Here is a 19,831-nt window from a genome sequence, read left to right as displayed (position 1 = left end):
GTACCTTTATTTCTGAGAGTGCAGGTATCACTGTGTGAAAGGGGCTATTGACTCATTGCATGGGAACGGTGTTTTGTTTTTCTCTGCAATATTTCACTTTTGGCATAAACCTAACTTGCATCTTTGGATGGAAACATAGCTAATAAAAAGTGTGCAGCGAGAGGCATTTTTGGACTGAACAGTGACAGTGAAAGTCTACAGGGCCTGTAGGACCCATCTCCCGCTCTTATCTATGCAGGCAGGGAGCCTGTATGAGCAACAGAAGGAGAGGAGAGTCCATAAATGACCTCCGCTGGGGTCGGTCTGCTTCAGGAAACAGGCCAACTGGACACTCACACTGGAAATGATGGAAGCTTCCAATGAAAACAGACGATAAAATCCCAGTGTCCCAAGTTTACTGTGAAACACTTCACAGAGAGGGAGTGATTTGCCTGCCGCAGGACACACTGATATAAATTCGAGCTTGTTATTCTTGCGAAAGCAGACCATGGTAACCAGAGTTTGCTAAAAGACCACAGTTACTATAGTTACTGTAACTAACTACCAGAACTAGTTCTGAATAAAATGTGCTGCTTGCAAAACTTTAATGATGCTGTTGCCAGCGAGTTCTGGGTTAGGGCTGGGCGATTTGGCCTAAAATCCAAATCTCGCTTGATTAAACATTTCAACTCCATTTTGATTCATTTTATTTTTATTTTTTGCCCTCACAGTTCATTTTCATATTAAAAGTAGAAAACAAGCATTATCTCTTCTACATAAAATAACTCTTATATATCCTGTAAACCAGGGGTGCCCAAACTTGGTCCTAGAGGGCAGGTGTCCTGCATAGTTTAGCTCCAACTTCCTTCAACACTCCTGCCTGATAGGTTCTAGAATATCTAAAAAGAGCTTGATTAGCTGGTTCAGGTGTGTTTGATTGAAGTGGAATAAAAATATGCAGGACACTGGCCCTCCAGGGCCGAGTTTGGGCACCCCTGATTCAGTCTGAAAGGAAAAAATGCAAGTTTAGATGTCTAGATGTTCTTAATGCTTATTTTCTCACTGTTTTGGAGCACACTAGCTTATATATGTTCTTAACATACTGATACTAACATCTAAAAAAACCTTATTTTGATTGACTACAAATCAATCCAGTACATTACAAGTATGACACTCTGATAATTAGCAGAAAAGCAGGTTAATCAGATTAGATTTTAACAATATTAAATATGGAACAAAATCAATGCCAAAAGTCTTGAATTAAAAAGCTTGTTGAATAGCACAAACTGAAAAAAATAATACACCGTATTAACAAGTTCTTGCATTTTAATGACTTGAATTCCAGGGTTTGTATTTTTAGGTCCTGAAATTTAACATAGCCGTTTATTTAAGCTGTGAATATTTCAATGAAAAATATTTCAAACATGTTTTCATACTTAAAAATTCAATAATTCATATTCAATTTCCAGATTTCACTTACAAAATATTCAATACCCTTTAAAAATACAATGTATAATATTCAAAAGGTCGTTTTCAGTTCATTTTATTTCAGTTCAAATATTCGCTTCCATAAATTCAGTGGATCAAATTCGACTGTTCCTCTGGGTGTACATATGATTTGGATTCACCCCTCAATATAAACCTATAGTTTGTTTTGGCCTAGTTTATCATCCTCGTGCAAAAATCCAATGGATTACTTCAATAAAAGAGCCTCGCCTGAACAAACCAACAAGCAATTAAAGTGTACTTCACGTCTGTAGCTTCAGTGATGGACACCCCATTCAAACCTCTCACCCAGAGTGTGAGCAAAAGTAATTATTACTGATATCTGCCATTAAACACGGCTCCTGCAGTATTTTGGCTGAAACGGTGGTTTCCATGGTAAATGTTGAAAAGACGGTAGAGTCTAGGCAAAAAACCCACATTTAGTGAATGCTGAGAAATATTCAGTTCAAGGGGATTTGTGGAAGATTTATTCGACTCATTGGATGAAGCCCTCGGAAAAGTCTGAATAAGCTCCCAAGGGCGCTGGCAGATTAGTGTACAATAGACAATAGACAATGAGTGCACACTTTGAGGGTCGGAGAGCTGCTCACCTTGTACTGAGTCGGCCCCGGGGTGCTCATTTCCTCTTTGCTGGGGAGGAAAATCCGCCGCTGTGCAACCGAGCCAAAGGCGGCCTTCCTGGAGCTCTGTAGACTGGCTTTCTTTAAACTCTCCTGAGCCAGGCCATACCCAAACATGTTATAGGCACCCGGACCTATCATGCACAAGCAAGATCAACAGTTACTATGGAACATTTTCACCTTTCCGGGTTTCTCAATAGAGGAAGTCTTCATAGTTGGGTAAACTTGAGAGTAAAGCAAATAATCTTTTTACAATCCTATTTGCTGAAATGACAAAATAAAAACTCCATGGTGTTATCAAGACTTTCAGAAGTAGGAGAAAAATATTGTGAGACCGATAACAGCTGACAGAAGAGAGAACAACGTCAAATTTACTGTCCTGCCCCATAGACGCTGCATTTCAAATACCTCACATATGTGGTAATTAGTTTTTTTGTTTTTTCATTTGATGCAATGATGATATGATACAAACGTAAGATGCATATAAATGTACATCCATTTTTAAAAAAATCTCAATTAAAAATAAGTTAAGGGGCCCTATCATACACCCGGCGCAGTGTGGCGCAAGGCGTGGCGCAGTAGTCTTTTGGTAGTTTCAGCTTGGCGCAAGAGTCATTTTGAGGCGTTGCGCTACGCTGTTTAAATAGCAGATGCATTAGCGCTCATTTGTGCGCCCATAGGCGTTCTGGTCTAAAAAGGAAGGCGTTCTGAGGCGGACCGCTGGTGCGTTGCTATTTTGAGAAACTATAATAGATTTTTCATTAGACCAAAACAAACCCGGTCTAAACTCCGGCGCAGAGTTGCGCCTCGCTTACACACTGCTCAATACACACAAGAGAGCAATAGGCAAATATCTTTACATATGAAAAAAATTAAATATTAAGGGAATATATATGATATAATAAGAATAGATATAGAATACAAATACAAAGAATTAAAATATTACAAAACATTATTTTCTAGCCAACAAAAATATGAAAAATCACTGCTTTTATGCCTTCATCATCTCGGGAGGCTTTTTCAGTTCATTCATAACAATTTGCTTTTGTATAATGTTATTATTATTAGCAGTATTATTTATTATATCCATATTTATATTTGTTTTATTAAAAACAAGCTTAGATTTGCCCACCTGTCAGGTTTTAGACCATATGGGGCATGGCATGTGTTTTAGGATATAACTCAGGTTTTTGAGCACACTTCGTTATTATTGTTCATTTATTCGTTTGCTGGAAATTAGAACTGAATTTAGAAATAGTTTTGAAACGAATATTTGCGCTTAACAAACAAAAGTATTTATTTATAGACTAATTGATGTCTGTGCGTAAAGGTTTCCCTATCCAAGAGCAAATGTGAAATTAGATCCATTATCTCTCATTCTCACGCAGGTGATGCTCTGTTTACTGTTTTCTGTTAATAAAAACTGTTAACTGTTTGCTTGTGAAATGCTCATTTTTTCCTCTTAGACTTACTTTGCGTCCTGTAAATAGTGAATGCGCTCTTGGCGTGACGCAGCTGACTCTTAAAGGTAATGGGAGATGAGACTCTAATTGGTTTAGTCTCAAAACACACCTATAACTCATTAAGAAAATAAACTCAACCCTTTTAGACCATGCGCCGCGGCGCAAGGCAGATTTCCCGTCTTTAAATTAGCAATAACACGTCCATACACGCCCTGAAAGCGTTTGCGCCCTGCGTTTTGCGCTCTGCGCATGGACCGTCAAAAACGTTCAAGGATTTAAGATGCCGATGACCGTTAAACAAGCCATAACAGTCTTGTAGAAAAGGGTCCATTAAGTAGTTTGGGAACTACATTTTGTTTTGTGGCTTTGTTTAATTTACAAATGCTACAATTCAGTTTCAGGTCTGTAAGATTTTCTGTTTTGTATGCTCATCAAGCTGGCATACATTTATTACATTATTGTGTTAATAGTAGGGATGTAACGGTATCAGAATTTCACGGTACGGTAATACCTCGGTATGAATGGCACGGTACGGTATTTATTAAGTAATTTACAGGAAAACAAAACTAATGAAAAGACTTGAAAAAAGTGGCAAAAGTACTTTTTTTACCTTAGCACTGAACATATCAATGACATACAAATTAGCCATCTATCTGTAAGTTTCGAAACAGGAACTTCAATTTTTTAATTTTAATAACAAAAAACTATTAAACCATATAAAAAAATAAAGTTTCAATTTAGTATTGTTGAAAACACATCACGGTAAACATTTAATCACTCACTCACTCACTAAGATAGAGATGGGGTTTTTAAGCAAAATGATCATATAACTATAATCTGGTAAAAGCTGGGATCTCTGGGCATTTACAATGTCCCCTGCAACAGAAAAAAACCCTCTCATTTGGGACTGAAGTTTCTGGGACAGAGAGATATGATTTAGCCAAGGTTGACAGCAGTGGGTAACGCTGTGCATTGTCTTTCCACCACTTGAGAGGACAAGCCATGAGTGAGATAGAGGTCTCTTTGTGGTACAAGTCAATGTCTGCATTAATCTAACAAGTGTGCTGTGTTCTGCAGTCCCCATGACTGTTTTTAGTCGTATTCCCTGACTTATATTTCACCACAGTCTGGCAGTGCCTGCATACTGTTTTTTTCTTTGTCACCTTTTCTACTTTTTCATATCTTTTTAGAAAGAAACCGAAATACTTCCACACATCCGATTTAAAACCCGCTTTAGGTTCGATCATTTCCAGCTCTTTTTCTTCCCCCCTACTAGCAACACACTCCATTTCCGCATTACTGGATCTGTAGTGACAACAGACCGCAAAGGATGATGGCCACGCCTGGGCTGATGGGAATTGTAGTTCCCGCTACCTCCCGTTCGCTTCATTCGCCTGAGCAAACTTTTCTCAGAAATATAGTTTTATTAAGTCATGCGCCTACGGTAATATTGAAAAAAAATTACTATTGCGGTATGACGGTATTTACAATATTGTTACATCCCTAGTTAATAGTGCTGTTGACTTTACCTAAGACCACCGTTTTGGATGAAATCTAACTATACTGTAAAATTTATTTTATGGCTCAGTAAATAAAACAGGAAAAATCATCTTAGAATATTTTAGTAAAATGAAAAACTGCTCAATATTAATTAAAATCTGTGGTAAATGTTACATTTTTGCCAGAAAAGTACTTTGTGACTCAAAGTAACATTTATAAGATTTAATGGAGTATTTGAAGCATATTCAAAAATATCATGTAAAACTTAAACCAGCACCTGGTGTAAAGCAATCACGTGAAGATGGTTCCATTCCATCTGTTCTCGACAAGTAAGTATTGTTTAAAACGCATTATATTACGGATTTTTACATATAGTTAATTCAGCAAATATTGAACTGTGGTTTCATGCCTTAATTCTGTACCTTTAAAAAGTTTAGAGTATTCTTGAGATAGCTTTATATGCTAATGTTGGTTAGCCATACTAATAGGGTATATCCCGAAGTATGCTAAAAGGACTTTTAATTTGCCAGTAACATGGGTCAATCGCTTCCAATGAACTGTATGCCGTTGCAAAAATTAGCATGCTTAAGGTCCGATTTCTTTAAAAATCAGCGATCTCTACTGGCTGAGTGATATACGATATAAAGTGGGTCTCAGATTGTACAAGAAGCACTGCATTAAACTACATTTTTCCCCGACATGTCTTTATAATATGAGCATTTATTTTACCCCAGTATATTCAATGCTCTATTTGCTGGCTGCCCAGCATCCTCTATTAACAAACTTCAATTAGTGCAAAATGCAGCAGCCAGAGTTCTGACCAGGTCTAGAAAATATGATCATATAACCCCAATTTTATCCTCCTCACACTGGCTGCCTGTTAAATTTCGTATTGAATTTAAAATATTACTTCTCACCTATAAAGCTCTAAATAATCTAGCTCCTGTTTATCTAACCAACCTTCTGTCTCGCTACGAACCAACTCGCTCCTTAAGATCTCAAAATTCAGGGCTTCTGGTAGTACCTAGAATAGCAAAATCAAGTAAAGGAGGTCGAGCCTTCTCTTTCATGGCTCCTACACTCTGGAATAGCCTTCCTGGTAATGTCCGAGGCTCAGACACACTCTCCCAGTTCAAAACTAGATTAAAGACCTATCTGTTTAGTAAAGCATACACTCAGTGCATCACCTAGCAGGTTCCACACAGGCTTCTACATTTTGCTTATATACACTATGAACAGCAGCTACGCTAATTATTCTCTTTATTCTCTATTTTCACCTGGGGATACTCATCCCGAGGTCCTCAGATTAGGCGGAGTCACTGATTGGATCCAAGACCAGCGACGTGATGATCCCAAGGATTCCATATCCGGGACCAGGCCATATCCTGAGCTGCTGCTGCGCTGATGGTCGTGGGGAGTGGAGAACATGTGTCTGATTCCAGCGACGCTCCAGGGACAGACGAGTCTTCATTGAGGCCATCTTCCAGCATAAACCACGGCGAATGAAGTTCTGCACAAGACTTTTGGCCAGCGGAGAAATTAAAATGGTCGTGCCCAACTGAGTCTGGTTCTCTCAAGGTTTTTTTTCTTCACTCCCATCAGGTGAAGTTTTTTTTCCCTCCCCGCTGTCGCCACTGCCTCGCATGGTTCAGGATTGGTAGAGCTACGCATCGTTGAATTTGCTCTTCAGTGTTTGAACTCTCAGTAATGATTAAATCACACTGAACTGAGCTAAACTGAACTGAACTTAAACACTAAAACCTGAACCACACTGTTCCAATTACTATGACCATTTATGTGAAGCTGCTTTGACACAATCTACATTGTAAAAGCGCTATACAAATAAAGCTGAATTGAATTGAATTGAATTGAATATTCAATAGAGCTTCTGCGCTAGCCTGTCGATTCTGACGGGTGCCAAAGTCTATTTAACTAATGGTATTTTAATTACATTACAACATCGATACAGTAAAAGGAAACGTATAAAATGGAAAAAAAACTCACAATAACAGGTCACCTGAAGTTTATCAGTATGGGAAGAAAGTCTAGCTTGGCATATACTTATTTTACATTATAGGCTTTCTATGAAAAAAAAAAAAAGCTTAAGCTTTAAGTTTCACATAAATATGTGTAAAAAGTGAGGATATGCTATTTAATTTGTGTGAATTGTCTGTAATTTTACAAGTTTGAACATTAACTTTTGAAAAGATGGAGCAGCCAGGAATATGTGACCAGGTTTTCTTTCCAACACCCAGAAGCACAGGTTTAATTGCTTGTTATTTCTTTTATTGCTATTTGTTTTCTAATTAAATACTCCTAACTATACACTGTCGTGGTAGTTTTTGTCATATAACAGATTATTTCATTTTATTTTATTTGCACTGCATAAATAAGCATTTAAAAGAACAAGTGGTTTTACTTAATTATATTAATTACATCAGATTTCTAAGTAAAACTTACTCAATTAAATTTATCAGGTCAAGTTACATTCACTTATTCAATTAAGATAAGTACATTTATTTAATTACCATATGTGTGAAATTTTAAGTGTGAAATTTATAAGTAAATTACACTTATTTTTTTCAGTTTACATTTTGGATGAACTGAGGATTACTAAGGGCCTACTCACACTATGCCATCCGTACCGTGCCCAGGCCCGTTTCCCGGATCGTTTGAGAAGTGTGAGTGCGCTGAATCGGGCTCAAGCACGGTTCACTTGGCCGGCCCTGGCCCGGTTGGAAGAGGTGTGCCTGAGCGCGGATCACTTGGGCTTTGGCGCGGTACGCTTGTGTCTGAGTGCAAAACGCGCCAAAACCCAAAACTGAAGCGATACGTGACTTTTAAGGGGTTGTTTCATATGGATTTATTAATCATTCTTACTGTTCAGTGATCGCAAACTGCCGTAGCTTATTAAAGACGCAAACCCCTCACTGCACCACAGCTGTACCTACAGCAGACCTCCTCATTCCTGCAGCACGAGAGCTTTATGATTGTTTATGCGCGCCAAAAGTGGCGGATCTGTCCGGTGAAATATCTGACTGCGTGTCACCGCATCCCTAAGGACTGTTTGGCGAAATATTTGACTGCATGTCACTGCATAACAAACGACTGAAAGGATATAACTAGAGAAATCTCCACTGTGCTACTGGGTGAGAGCGTATAGCAAGCCGTTTTAGCATTTAAACCTTGTTCAGACTATCCATAAATATATTTAGAGATATCTCTAATTATATTTTGACTTGTCATAATTATAATTCGACTAGTCAGATTGGAAATATCTGCAAATACATTATGACTGACTAGTCATATTCCTCCATTGACTTCCATTAAAAAATATTTGCAGATATCTCTAAATAAGTTTTGACTAGTCACAATTGTAATTAGAGATATCTCCAAATGAATTTTGACTAGTCAAAAATCCAATTCAAGATATCTACAACTGTAATTCGACTATTAGTATATTAATTAGAGATAACTTCAAATATATTTGTAAATATCTCTAAATATGACGAATTAAAGATATCTCTAAATGTATTAAGACTAGTAAAAACTCAGAGATATCTCTAATTAAAATTGTTACTAGTCAAAATTCATCTGATTTCGTACTAGTACAATTGTAATTGCAGATATCTCTAATTGTCATTCTGGGTAGTGGAATTATAATTATGACTAGTCAAAATATAATTAGACATATCTCTAATATATTTATGGAGTCAGAACAAAGATTTAAATGCTAAAAAGGCTTGCCATAGAGAGCGCTTCTCACTGAACAGAGCAGCAGCGATGACGTAAGCGTGCCGAGGCCCGATATGGTGTGAGCGCGGGCCGTCGGGGGAGACGGGAGGGGGGACAAGCGTGCTTTGGCCCGGTTCGAGGCAACTGTACCTAGTGTGAGTACGGCCTAAATGAACGATTTATTTAAAGTCAGCATGAACCCGTTGATGTACTTTCAGCTGAAACAGAATATTGAGTAGGGGCAGGCCTTTCTTGAACACATCATTCCCTCATAGACTCGTAGATAAAGAAATATCAGTGGATTAATTTGCACAATTGAACATTGTAAGTTTAGACTGCACACATACTTTAAAGATGATTCCTGTGAAATTAAAATAATTTTTTTAGATGTCAGTTTGAGTGTGTTAGTTTTAGGGATATCTATATGTTCCGAAACAGTTTTATATTTTCTAAACGCATATTTTGTTACTGATATTAAAATCCAAAGTTTTTAGTTTGTCACTTCCGCCTAAATAAATCAACAAATTTTTTGACATCACCTCATACTTCAGTTTCTCATTAAATCTTCTGACCAATCAAATACTCTTTAGTGTGGCATGCCCCACCCCTTCTGATTTGCTTTTCATTTAATGCAACCACTCTCACTGGCAGAGCTGTAATGGAAACAAAACACTATTGGCTGTTTTTTTTAATGGGGAGGAGCTACTCTATGTCCCGCCCTCTCTTTATTATTCAGTTGAGATTACGTCAAACATGGAATAAAAATAATGCATATTTCAAAGCACTTAACAGGACATTTAAAGTGTCATAGAATCTGATTGGTTGCATTAAGAGTGGCCTCAGATCTAATTGGCTGCTGCCAGGCATTTCTGCAGCAGTATGAAATCCAGTGCTAGCTTCACTAACTTTGTTTTCTCCTCCAGCAAAGCAGTTGAAATCTGACCTCTGACTGCTCTTCACAGATACATCAAGACATTGTGCATTCAGAACGCAGCGCAGATTCACATTCAGACAGAAAAACACGCAGTCACGAACCCGGAGTAGCTTTCGATCTGTTTTCTGGAAGGAATCGCACAGCTGTCTGGCCAAAAGGATTCTTGTTCAGCGCTCTGCCTTTCTTCAGGATCTCCAGAGCACAGCGCGGGTCATCGTACGCACCTACAGGGGGCGTTTCATCCTTGACCGGACTGAACCGCTACGAGAAGCAGAACAATACTGAAATCAATACAAAGTCCACATAAAGCTGAAGTCACCTGCTTATTCTGCAGCTATTAGACCACTATTATTGTTTTATTCTACAGTTCACTTTTTTAAACAGTTGAAGTCGGGGCTGCATGGTGGCGCATTGGGTAGCACTATAGTCTCGCAGCAAGAAGGTCGCTGGTTCGAGCCCCAGCTGGGTCAGTTGGCATTTCTGTGTGGAGTTTGCATGTTCTCCCCATGTTGGCATAGGTTTTCCCCGGGTGCTCCGGTTTCCCCCACATGCCTAAAAGGGTATACGAGAATTGGGTAAGTTAAATTGTCTGTAGTGTATGAGTGTGTGTTTCTCAGCGATAGGTTGCAGCTGAAAGGGCATTCGCTGCGTAAAACATGTGCTGGATAAGTTGGTGGTTCATTCCGCTGTGGCGACCCCATATTAATAAAGGGACTAAGCTGAAAAGAAAATGAATGAATGAATTATTAGCCTCCCTGAATATATATATATATTATATATATATATATATATATATATATATATATAATATATAATATATATATATATATATATATATATATATATATATATATATATATATATATATATAATATATTATATATATATAATATATAATATATTATATATATATAATATATAATATATTCTGTGTAGCAGACACTACAGATCTATAAGTTTATACAGTTTTATAAGTTTAAAAGATGCTTTTAACTGTTTTAACAACTGTTAAACTGTCAGCTTATAATTTTAATCCAAAGGTGGAAGAAAGTAGTTCCTCTTACAAAAGGGGTTTTGAGACTCTCCATGTTTGATTTTGTTTTTATATACACAATTATGTCGTCAAACTGTTGTATAAATGCAATATCACCTTCGTAGCAGTGCGATATGGCTGTATATCGGCACTGGTGGGGGCACTAAGGCACTCGGCCTGCGGCCTTGCGCCATCGCACGCTTCCCACCAGTGCCGATATGCAGCCATATCGCACTGCTACTCGTGTGATATTGCTCATTTATACAACAGTTCTTTCTGGTTCTCAAATCTGATTGGTTGATAGCCGTGCGATATTCTGTAATATCAGAATTCCTAAAGCCTCTTTACCCTTTGTGTATTACTCCACCCACATACAGCCAGCAAAAAGCAGACACTACAGATCTAAAGTTTAAAAGATGCTTTTAACTGTTTTAACAGCTGTTTAACTGTCAGCTTATGATTTGAATCCAATGTGTAAGAAAGTAGTTCCTCATACAAAAGGGTTTTTGAGACTCTCATCGTTTGATTTTGTTTTTATATACACAATTATGCCGTTAAACTGTTGTATAAATGCAATATCACACTCGATGTGATATCGACCTGCGGCCTTGTGCCATCGCACACCTTCCACCAGTGCCGATATACAGCCATATCGCACTGCTACTCGTGTGATATTGCTCATATATATATATATATATATATATATATATATATATATACATATATATATATATATATATATATATATATATATATATACATACATATATATACATACATATATATATATATATATATATATATATATATATATATATACACATACGTATATATATATATATATATATATATATATATATATATATATATATATATATATATATATATATATATATATATATATATATATATATATATATATATATATATTAAGGGTGTAAAGATACGCCTATTCGTATTGAGACATTCGGTACGAGACATTCGATTCGGTATGCATCACAAAACAAACGATTCAGACATTTATCTAAAAAGATAAAAGATTATAAGTGTACAAAACATATTGTTTTCAGTGCAACAACGCTCAACAAGGAATCCCGAATGTGATATGCTGTGATATGCAAGGAATCCCGTGATATGCTGCCTTCCCTGCCCACCTCCAAACACTACTCCAGTCAGGCACACGCTCGCAAAATGGCTAGTAACATTATTGTAATCCTCCTATAACCAACAGCGGGTCTGGCATTTGGGAGCACTTTGTTTTCCCTGTAAGTTATGAGGGTGATGGCAGGAGAGTGCTGGATGAAAAAAACAATGACATCTGCTATGACAGCAAGCTATTTTAGCGGTAATATTTGAGCATGTCACAAATTTACACTGACATCACAGAATCACTAACTGGAATTAGATGAAAACTAGAAACACATGCACTACATGCGCCTATCTCCGCAGCATTTAGACAGGCAATTCCTACAGATTACCGAGGCGATCGGTACATGTATAGCTGTGGATATGAGACCTTAATCGGTAGTGGAAATTTCGGGTTTTAAGAAAATGTTAAATGTAATAGAGCTCCGTTACATTATTCCTTCATAAACCTATTTCAGTGAGATAATTCCTGCTTTCAGATCCACTCAAATGGCAGGTGACAGTCAAATTAAGCAGATCTGTGCCTGAAGAAAAGGTGGACACTCATTTTTCTGATAATAAAAAAATACTTAAAAATTTATTGAAACTGAGCTCCATATAAAAACTAAAGTGTTCTTTTCTTTTTATTTGTTTAACTGCTAAAATATTATATTTATTTTTTATAAGCAGCCTTTTGGTTTTGAGTATAAAGAAGGATTTGTTTAATTTGCTGCTAAGCAGAAAACCCAGATGTATAGCTCTATCACTGTTTAAAGTAAAAGAAAAAAAAAACAAGATCATACTTTTATGATGTTAGTTTAATACATAAAAAATGTAAATCAGAGAAATCCTCTGGCTTTTTTCTTTTTTTGCTGTATCGAAAACATACCGAACCGTGACACCACTGCGTCGTATCGAACCAATCCGTGGTTTTTGTGAACCGTTACACACCTAATATATATGTGTATTTATGAGAGCAGATTTTTGTCAACACATTTCTAAACATAATAGTTTTAATAACTCATTTCTAATAACTTACTTATTTTATCTTTGCTATATATTTTACCATATATTCATTCATTCATTCATTTTCCTGAAAGCTGCACAAATAAACCTTACATTTGTGTTTGGTTTCTTAGGACATAATGATATTTGGCAGAGATACAACAGTTTGAAAATCAAGAATCTGATGATTTAAAAAAAATCAACTGAAAAAAAAATGTTTAAAGTTGTTCAAATTATGTTGTTAGCAATGCAAATTACTAATCAAAAATGTTTAATTGCAAAATATCTTCATCACTGTATAAAATGCTGTGTCCACCTAAATGCAAATCGATTAAGTGAAGTTTTTACAATTTTAAGTTGATTGAACAAAACAATTAAGTGCTTTCTAAAAAAAAACTCAACTCATTTTAAATAAGCAGCTGGAACAAGCAACAGCTTTTTTTGACCAATGGAATATCATTCATTCATTCATTTTCCTTCAGCTCAGTCCCTTATTTATCAGGGGTCGTCAAAGTGGAATGAACCGCCAACTATTCCAGCATATGTTTTATGCAGCAGATGCCCTTCCAGCTCCAACCCAGTACTGGGAAACACCAATACACTCTCACATTCACACACACGCTCATACACAAGGGCCAATTTAGCTTATTCAATTCCCCTACAGTGCATGTGTTTGGACTGTGGGGGAATCTGGAGCACCCGGAGGAAACCCACACGAACACGGGGAGAACATGCAGACTCCACACAGAACTGGCCCAGCCAGTACTTGAACCAGTGACTTTCTTGCTGTGAGGCGACAGTACTAATCACTGAGCCTCAGTGACGCCCATAAAAGAAACATTTTGTCCCATACAGTGTATTTTTTCCTAGTGCCAACAATATACTCATGTAACATAAGACACAAGTCACAAATGTCTAAAGAAAAATGCAGTTTGTCATGCCTGAGCTTGAGACAGGAAGGGTGGGCTCTGTGCAGGCCTGTGTGTGTTACTGGATGTCTCAAATTGACTCTTTATGTAGTACTGCCCTGGACCTGGAACACCCTACAAACACAGACACAGACAAAAAAGATGCAAACGTAATGAAAAACAAACCTGATTCAGAACAGAACAGAAAAGCATCCATGCTGAAATACTGCAGAACTAACCTTGAGTCTTGTCACAATAGTGCCCTCTACAGACAACACAACACTTCTACAGTTACAGTCAGAATTATTAGCCCTCCTGAATATATTTTCGTCCCCAATTTCTGTTTAACAGAGATTTTCTCAACACATTTCTAATCATAATAGTTTTAATAACTCATTTCTAATAACGGATTTATTTTATCTTTGCCATGATGACAGTAAATAATAATTGACTAGATATTTTTCAAGACACTTCTACAGCTTAAAGTGACATTTAAAGGCCTAACTAGGATTAGCTTTACTAGGCAAATCATTGTATGACGATGGTTTGTTCCTTAGACAATTAAAAACAAATATTGCTAAAGGGAACTAATAATATTGACCATAAAATAGTGCTTAAAAAATTAAGAACTGCTTTTATTCTAGCCAAAATAAGACAAGACTTTCTCCAGATGAAAACACATTATAGGCACTACTGTGAAAAATTCCTTGCACTGTTAAACATCATTTGGGAAATAATTGAAAAAGACAAACACACATGTACAGGAGGGCTAATAATTCTGACTTCAACTGTACACGCATGTTTAAAGCTCGTTTGAAAAACCTGGTTGTAAATTATTTGTGCATTTCCACTCAGAGATGGGACACTTGTGGCATCAAATGTCTTTGTGGAAGGAAAAACAAATGTGTAGATCCCTGAGATGGACACACATATGAACCCCAGACTAAAATAATGTAAGAAGTACACCTTCTTCTCCTCCTGCAGGGGCACCAGTTCATGGTATCGAGGGATGCTGAGCTCTGAACGGCTCCTTTGCTCTCGCTTCACATTCACATTCTCATATTGGACAGTCTGATCCCTGAAAAACACACAGAGAAATGAACACAATTCAGTTTTTGACACACCATACCCTGTAAAAAATGATATGACAAAAAGTAATGGCAACAGATTTTTTTTGTTAATTTAACTTATTTAAATGAGCCAATAAGGTTTCAACTATTCAAGTCATTTCTTTTATTTTTTACTATTATTTTTTAGGATGCACAACATATCAGCAGGGCCAGACGGAATCTGCGGACGTTTTTTGCTATTTCTGCGGAGAATTTTGGTAAAAATCTGCGGATTTCTGCTGAATTATTTTGGGAGTATCCAGCGGAGTATCATAACTAAAACCTTAATATATTAAATAAAAAGTAATAAATTACTGAATAAAAACTGAATAAATTCAGAATTACACATTTACTCAAGTAAATAAACAGAATTAATAATGGGCTAAAAATCTGCAGAAATCTGCGGAAAATCTGCGGAATTCTGCGCGCGCAGATTCTGTGTAGACCTTCAAATCAGTGGCCATATTAATATCAGTCGATAAATGTTATATATATATATATATCAATTATATATATTATATATCAATACTATATAATAAATCTGATTTTTTGAACATGTTTTGACTTTCAGATAGAGCTGTGAACTTATACTGGGGTCCGTTCTTCGTACCTTGCTTAAATGATCTAAGATGATTTGGCAGATCCTGGATCTTTTAATCTTGATAACTGATCTCTCGCTAATTTGGTTCTTCAAACAAGTTCGTGAATCAGATTAGAATGTCTGGATAAACTGATCTGAGATCGCTGCGTGTGTTAAGAAGGACAGATCTATCAGTCCTCGAAATCATGATCAGCAATGCAACGATTGGCTGACGGCACAGCAGCGTAATGACATCATCTGATTAATATTCAATTATCCATGTGAGAAAAATTACATCAAATTAGCAGTAAACCGTTTGTTAAATATGACACGCAATAACATTACACATTTGTTATGAGGTGCAGGCTTTACACTTTCATGTGTCAAGAGTATTCATCATGTATTTCAATGCATATCAATGTATTTAGTTCTACATTTAGAAAATATTTTCTTTATTACAGTAGCCGTTTTTTTATTCGGATGTTTACAAAAGCATTTTGATATTGGTAAAGGTGTCTGCAACTTTTGTAAAGCATAATCACTGGCATATTAACTGTCAAAACATATTTATGACTGCATAAATGTATTATAAAAAGTCACATATTGTCAACTTTTATTATACACAATTTGTACTAAAGCGATCTAAAAAGTTCATATCAATAAGTTTTCTCTTTGCACCAACAGGTGGCAGTCTTTATTCTTTCATTTCGAGGGTGCAGATTGCATAAGTTTTATAAATATGTATAACTTTATTTATTTTATTAATAACTATAACTCTATATACATAGTTTAAAAATATGTACCATTTTCCTAAGTGTATATAACTACTACTGTAAGAAAATATCAGAATTCGGAACATACTTTCTGTATTATCTTTGCTTGAACTGAGCCGATCTAATCCTGTTTATATGAATTGAACCTGCTCCCGATCAGGTTTGACCTAGCAGAACTGTTGCCATGACAACAACTCTCTGATCAGCTTTGAAGAACGAAACGATCCTGGATCGTGTCAAATCGTCAATATCCAAATCCAGCTAACTGAGTAATCCACGTACGAAGAACGGACCCCAGGTCTCACGGTTCGGTTACGATTATCATGTCATCGATTCGGTTCAATTCGACATCTCTGTGCATCACGGTGCATTGACGATGCTTTTCACACACAGTTTTATATTTTCTTCACAGCAGAATTCTTGTATTAAAAAGTATGAATATATTTAAATACTATTTGTAATGCAATTTTGCCATTTAATACAAACAGTCAGATATATAAACTGTACCTTTAAACAACACAAGCATTGATAGCAATTAATATAAACAAATTTAAATATCCAGCTCGCTTTCTTATCCTTGTCTAGCAAGTTCTCTTACACCCCTTTGATTGGTCACACCCTCAACAGAAACAGTTGCGATTGGCTCTTGCGCGATGAGTGACACTGATAAGCGACATGTGGCAGTGGCGATCACACATGATCCATGATAGTGAATGAAAATTCCCGCGGTGAAGAAAACTATGCAGACACGCGCTCGTGTTTGTATCCAGAAGTATCGCTGTAAAACAGCCGAGACGGGAGGAAAAGTCACACCAGCAGATCAAATGGGCCGACAGTGAGTGTGAGAGAGAGAGAGAGTACTTTCATTCTCTCAATAACAGTGAAATAGGGGCTTCTGCTGTAAATGTCAGTGAAAGACAAACACACACATTAAAATTGTGCACAGTTTCTGCATTTTTAAGTAGTTGGAATGTTGTAAATATGTGAGTATATACTCACAATAACTGGTTATGATTATTACTGAAACAATACCGAATTGTCTGCGTCTGCATCGCGGTGCACAGAAGAAAACAATTATTTTGACGCCCCTACTATCAGAGAGTAAAATTTTTTTGCCCATTTTGGACAGTTTAAAACAGTGTTTGGGATATTTTATAAGCTGCAAAACAGTTATAAACAGTGAATATAAAAAAATAAGACATTAGACATAAGAGCTAAAATGTGCTGTCCACTTATGTGGCCACTAAAGCCTGCTTTATGCTTCTGCGTCAAGTGACCGGCGTAACCCACGGCGCATGCAACGCACGTAGCTGTGCATTTGTACTTCTGCGCGCTGTCTCTGTTGGTCTGCATTAATAACTCTGAAACGCTAGTTGGCAGTGAGGTGTAAATGTTCCTCTGTGTCGAGTTTCTTCACTGGTGCTTTTTCTGAACACTTCCTGGATGTACAAGTGGCTTAAACTCGCTCATTTTGAGGCAGGAACCGGCGGACGTGCAACAACTTTAACTATGAGGTAAACACAAAACAAAACTTTCCATCCGGAGCTCCACACTTGTAAACAATCGCTCCATCGGGCTCGCAATGTTTGCGTGGCTCTCGGTCCCGCCCAGACTCGTCAGGGCTACCAAGCTGACCAATCACAGAGCTTGTGCTACGCGTCGTTGCGACGTGTAGTTACATTTTTTGAGAGGTGCACGTTAACAATGCCAACGGCCATGGCGTAGGGCTATGCGTCAATGCTTAGGCTACGCCGTAGCCGTTTGACGCAGAAGTATAAATCAGCCTTAAGCCCTAGGAAGATAAAAGCCCAGTGAAGTGCTTTGAAATGTGCATTTTTATATGATGTTTGAAGTAATTTAGTAATTTACATTGAAACAAAGACAAGATGACGCATAAATTAGCTACTCCCCTTTAAAAAAAAGCAGCCAATAGCGTTTCGTTTTTATCACAGCTGTGCCAGTGAGAGTTTTTGAGAAGTGTATTAAAGGGGGCAGGAAATGCCAGATGCAAAAGAGCATTTTGATTGGTCAGAAGATTTAATGAGAAACAGAAGTATGGGGAGACGTCAAAAAAACATTGCATCATTTAGTCGGAAGTGACAAAATGTTTAGATGTTTATATCTTTTAAATGTGAATTTGTCACTGCTTTGGAGCACACTAGCTTAGTTATCCTTAACATATTGATACAAGCATCTAAATAACTTATTTTGATTGACTATAAATCAATCCAGTACATTAAAAATCAGTCAATCAGATTAGATTTTGATACTCAAAGAAGTGCTTTTGAGTTTTGGATGCAGTACAGTGTGCATCAGACGTGTAAAATGAATTCTGAAGCATCTGCATATGGCACAACAGGCCCAGATGCTTCAGAATGAATTTTTCAAGACAATGCAAATGACGCTGTGCTGAAAACACGCTTCAATCACACTCACTCTTGTAGCTCATAGTGTCCCGGTCCGGGTTCATCTGCACCCTTCAGCTGCTCTCTTCTGCCAGACATCTTCCCAAACTGCACACCTTTATACTTCTGAGAGGACCACAGCTCCTCCTGCAAGCGGGTTTAACAAGAATATCAATCTTTTGCTCCTGAGGCCAAATATCAATTCTCACATCAGCACTTTCACTGAATTTAATAATGCACACGTATGTTTTAAAGTGCTAAGATCAAGTATCCTCTAACAATCAAAGACCAATAAAACCATTTGTTTGAATGTAATAAAAAAATAATTACATATATATATATTTATACCCATTAAATTTTTATTTGCAATTATGTTACATTATTTTTGGGGGATTTCAAAAATAAACAGGGAGGCTAATAATTCAGGGGGGCTAATAATTATGACTTCAACTGTATATATATATATATATATATATATATAGTGATTACATAAAAAAAATTACAAATATACAAAAATACTAAATTATATACAAATTACATATATATGTACATGTATTTCTGTATATTTTAGCATTTTATGTATGTTTGTATTTGTATATACATAATAAATTAACCTTTCTTTTGAATTTGATAATTATGGAAAACCATTTGACAGCACTAGTACGCACAGTGTATTTATAGATGAAGTTTTTTTGTTTTTTCTGTCAAAATGTTTTGAGAAAATGTGATTAATTAATGTGAAAATTTAAGCAACAAATTATTTTCTTTTCATTATCCAAGTCTTGTGACTGTGTAGATATTTTTAGAATCTTTTATTCTTCACATTATTTCTTCATTTACCTCAAACTTTTGGGTTGATCCAAAATAAAAGAAAAGAAATTCAAAAATTAAATAAAAGTTAAATAAAAAAAAAACTAAATAAAAAAATATATAATATAAAATAAAAAAATAATAAAATAAAAACATTGAATTAATGAATTAAAATAAATAACCTATTTGGTAACAAATAATAAGATTTACAAACATTTTTTTTTGTAGAATCCGTTCTTTAAAAAATTGGTGTTTATTTTTTTTTAAAGTATACTGATTTAAAAAAATCTGTATAATAAAAAATGAATAAAACAAATTTCCAATACCCGTGCACTGCTTGCTAAGT

The 19,831-nt window shown here is 36.3% G+C and overlaps 1 protein-coding gene across 10 annotated transcripts in view; it reads right to left on the bottom strand.

Annotated features, from left to right (window-relative positions):
• Positions 1-19,831, bottom strand: part of stpg2 (sperm-tail PG-rich repeat containing 2) — a 67,835-nt gene that overhangs the window by 20,938 nt on the left and 27,066 nt on the right. For 9 of the 10 annotated variants that reach the window (XR_012406089.1, XR_012406091.1, XM_073951052.1 and 6 more), the window contains 5 exon segments: positions 18,707-18,822; positions 14,775-14,886; positions 13,842-13,943; positions 9,839-9,998; positions 2,076-2,239 (listed from right to left, as the gene is read on the bottom strand). Coding sequence is in view for 7 of the 10 variants with exons in the window: in XM_073951052.1 (XP_073807153.1) it covers positions 2,076-2,239; positions 9,839-9,998; positions 13,842-13,943; positions 14,775-14,886; positions 18,707-18,822 (654 nt within the window). In the remaining 3 variants the exon portion in view is untranslated. 10 annotated transcript variants of the gene reach the window in all.

This window comes from Danio rerio, chromosome 5, assembly GCF_049306965.1.
Source record: "Danio rerio strain Tuebingen ecotype United States chromosome 5, GRCz12tu, whole genome shotgun sequence".
Lineage (NCBI taxonomy): Eukaryota > Metazoa > Chordata > Actinopteri > Cypriniformes > Danionidae > Danio > Danio rerio.
Note: the sequence above shows the minus strand (reverse complement) of the source record. Positions and strands in the feature narration are given on the sequence as shown.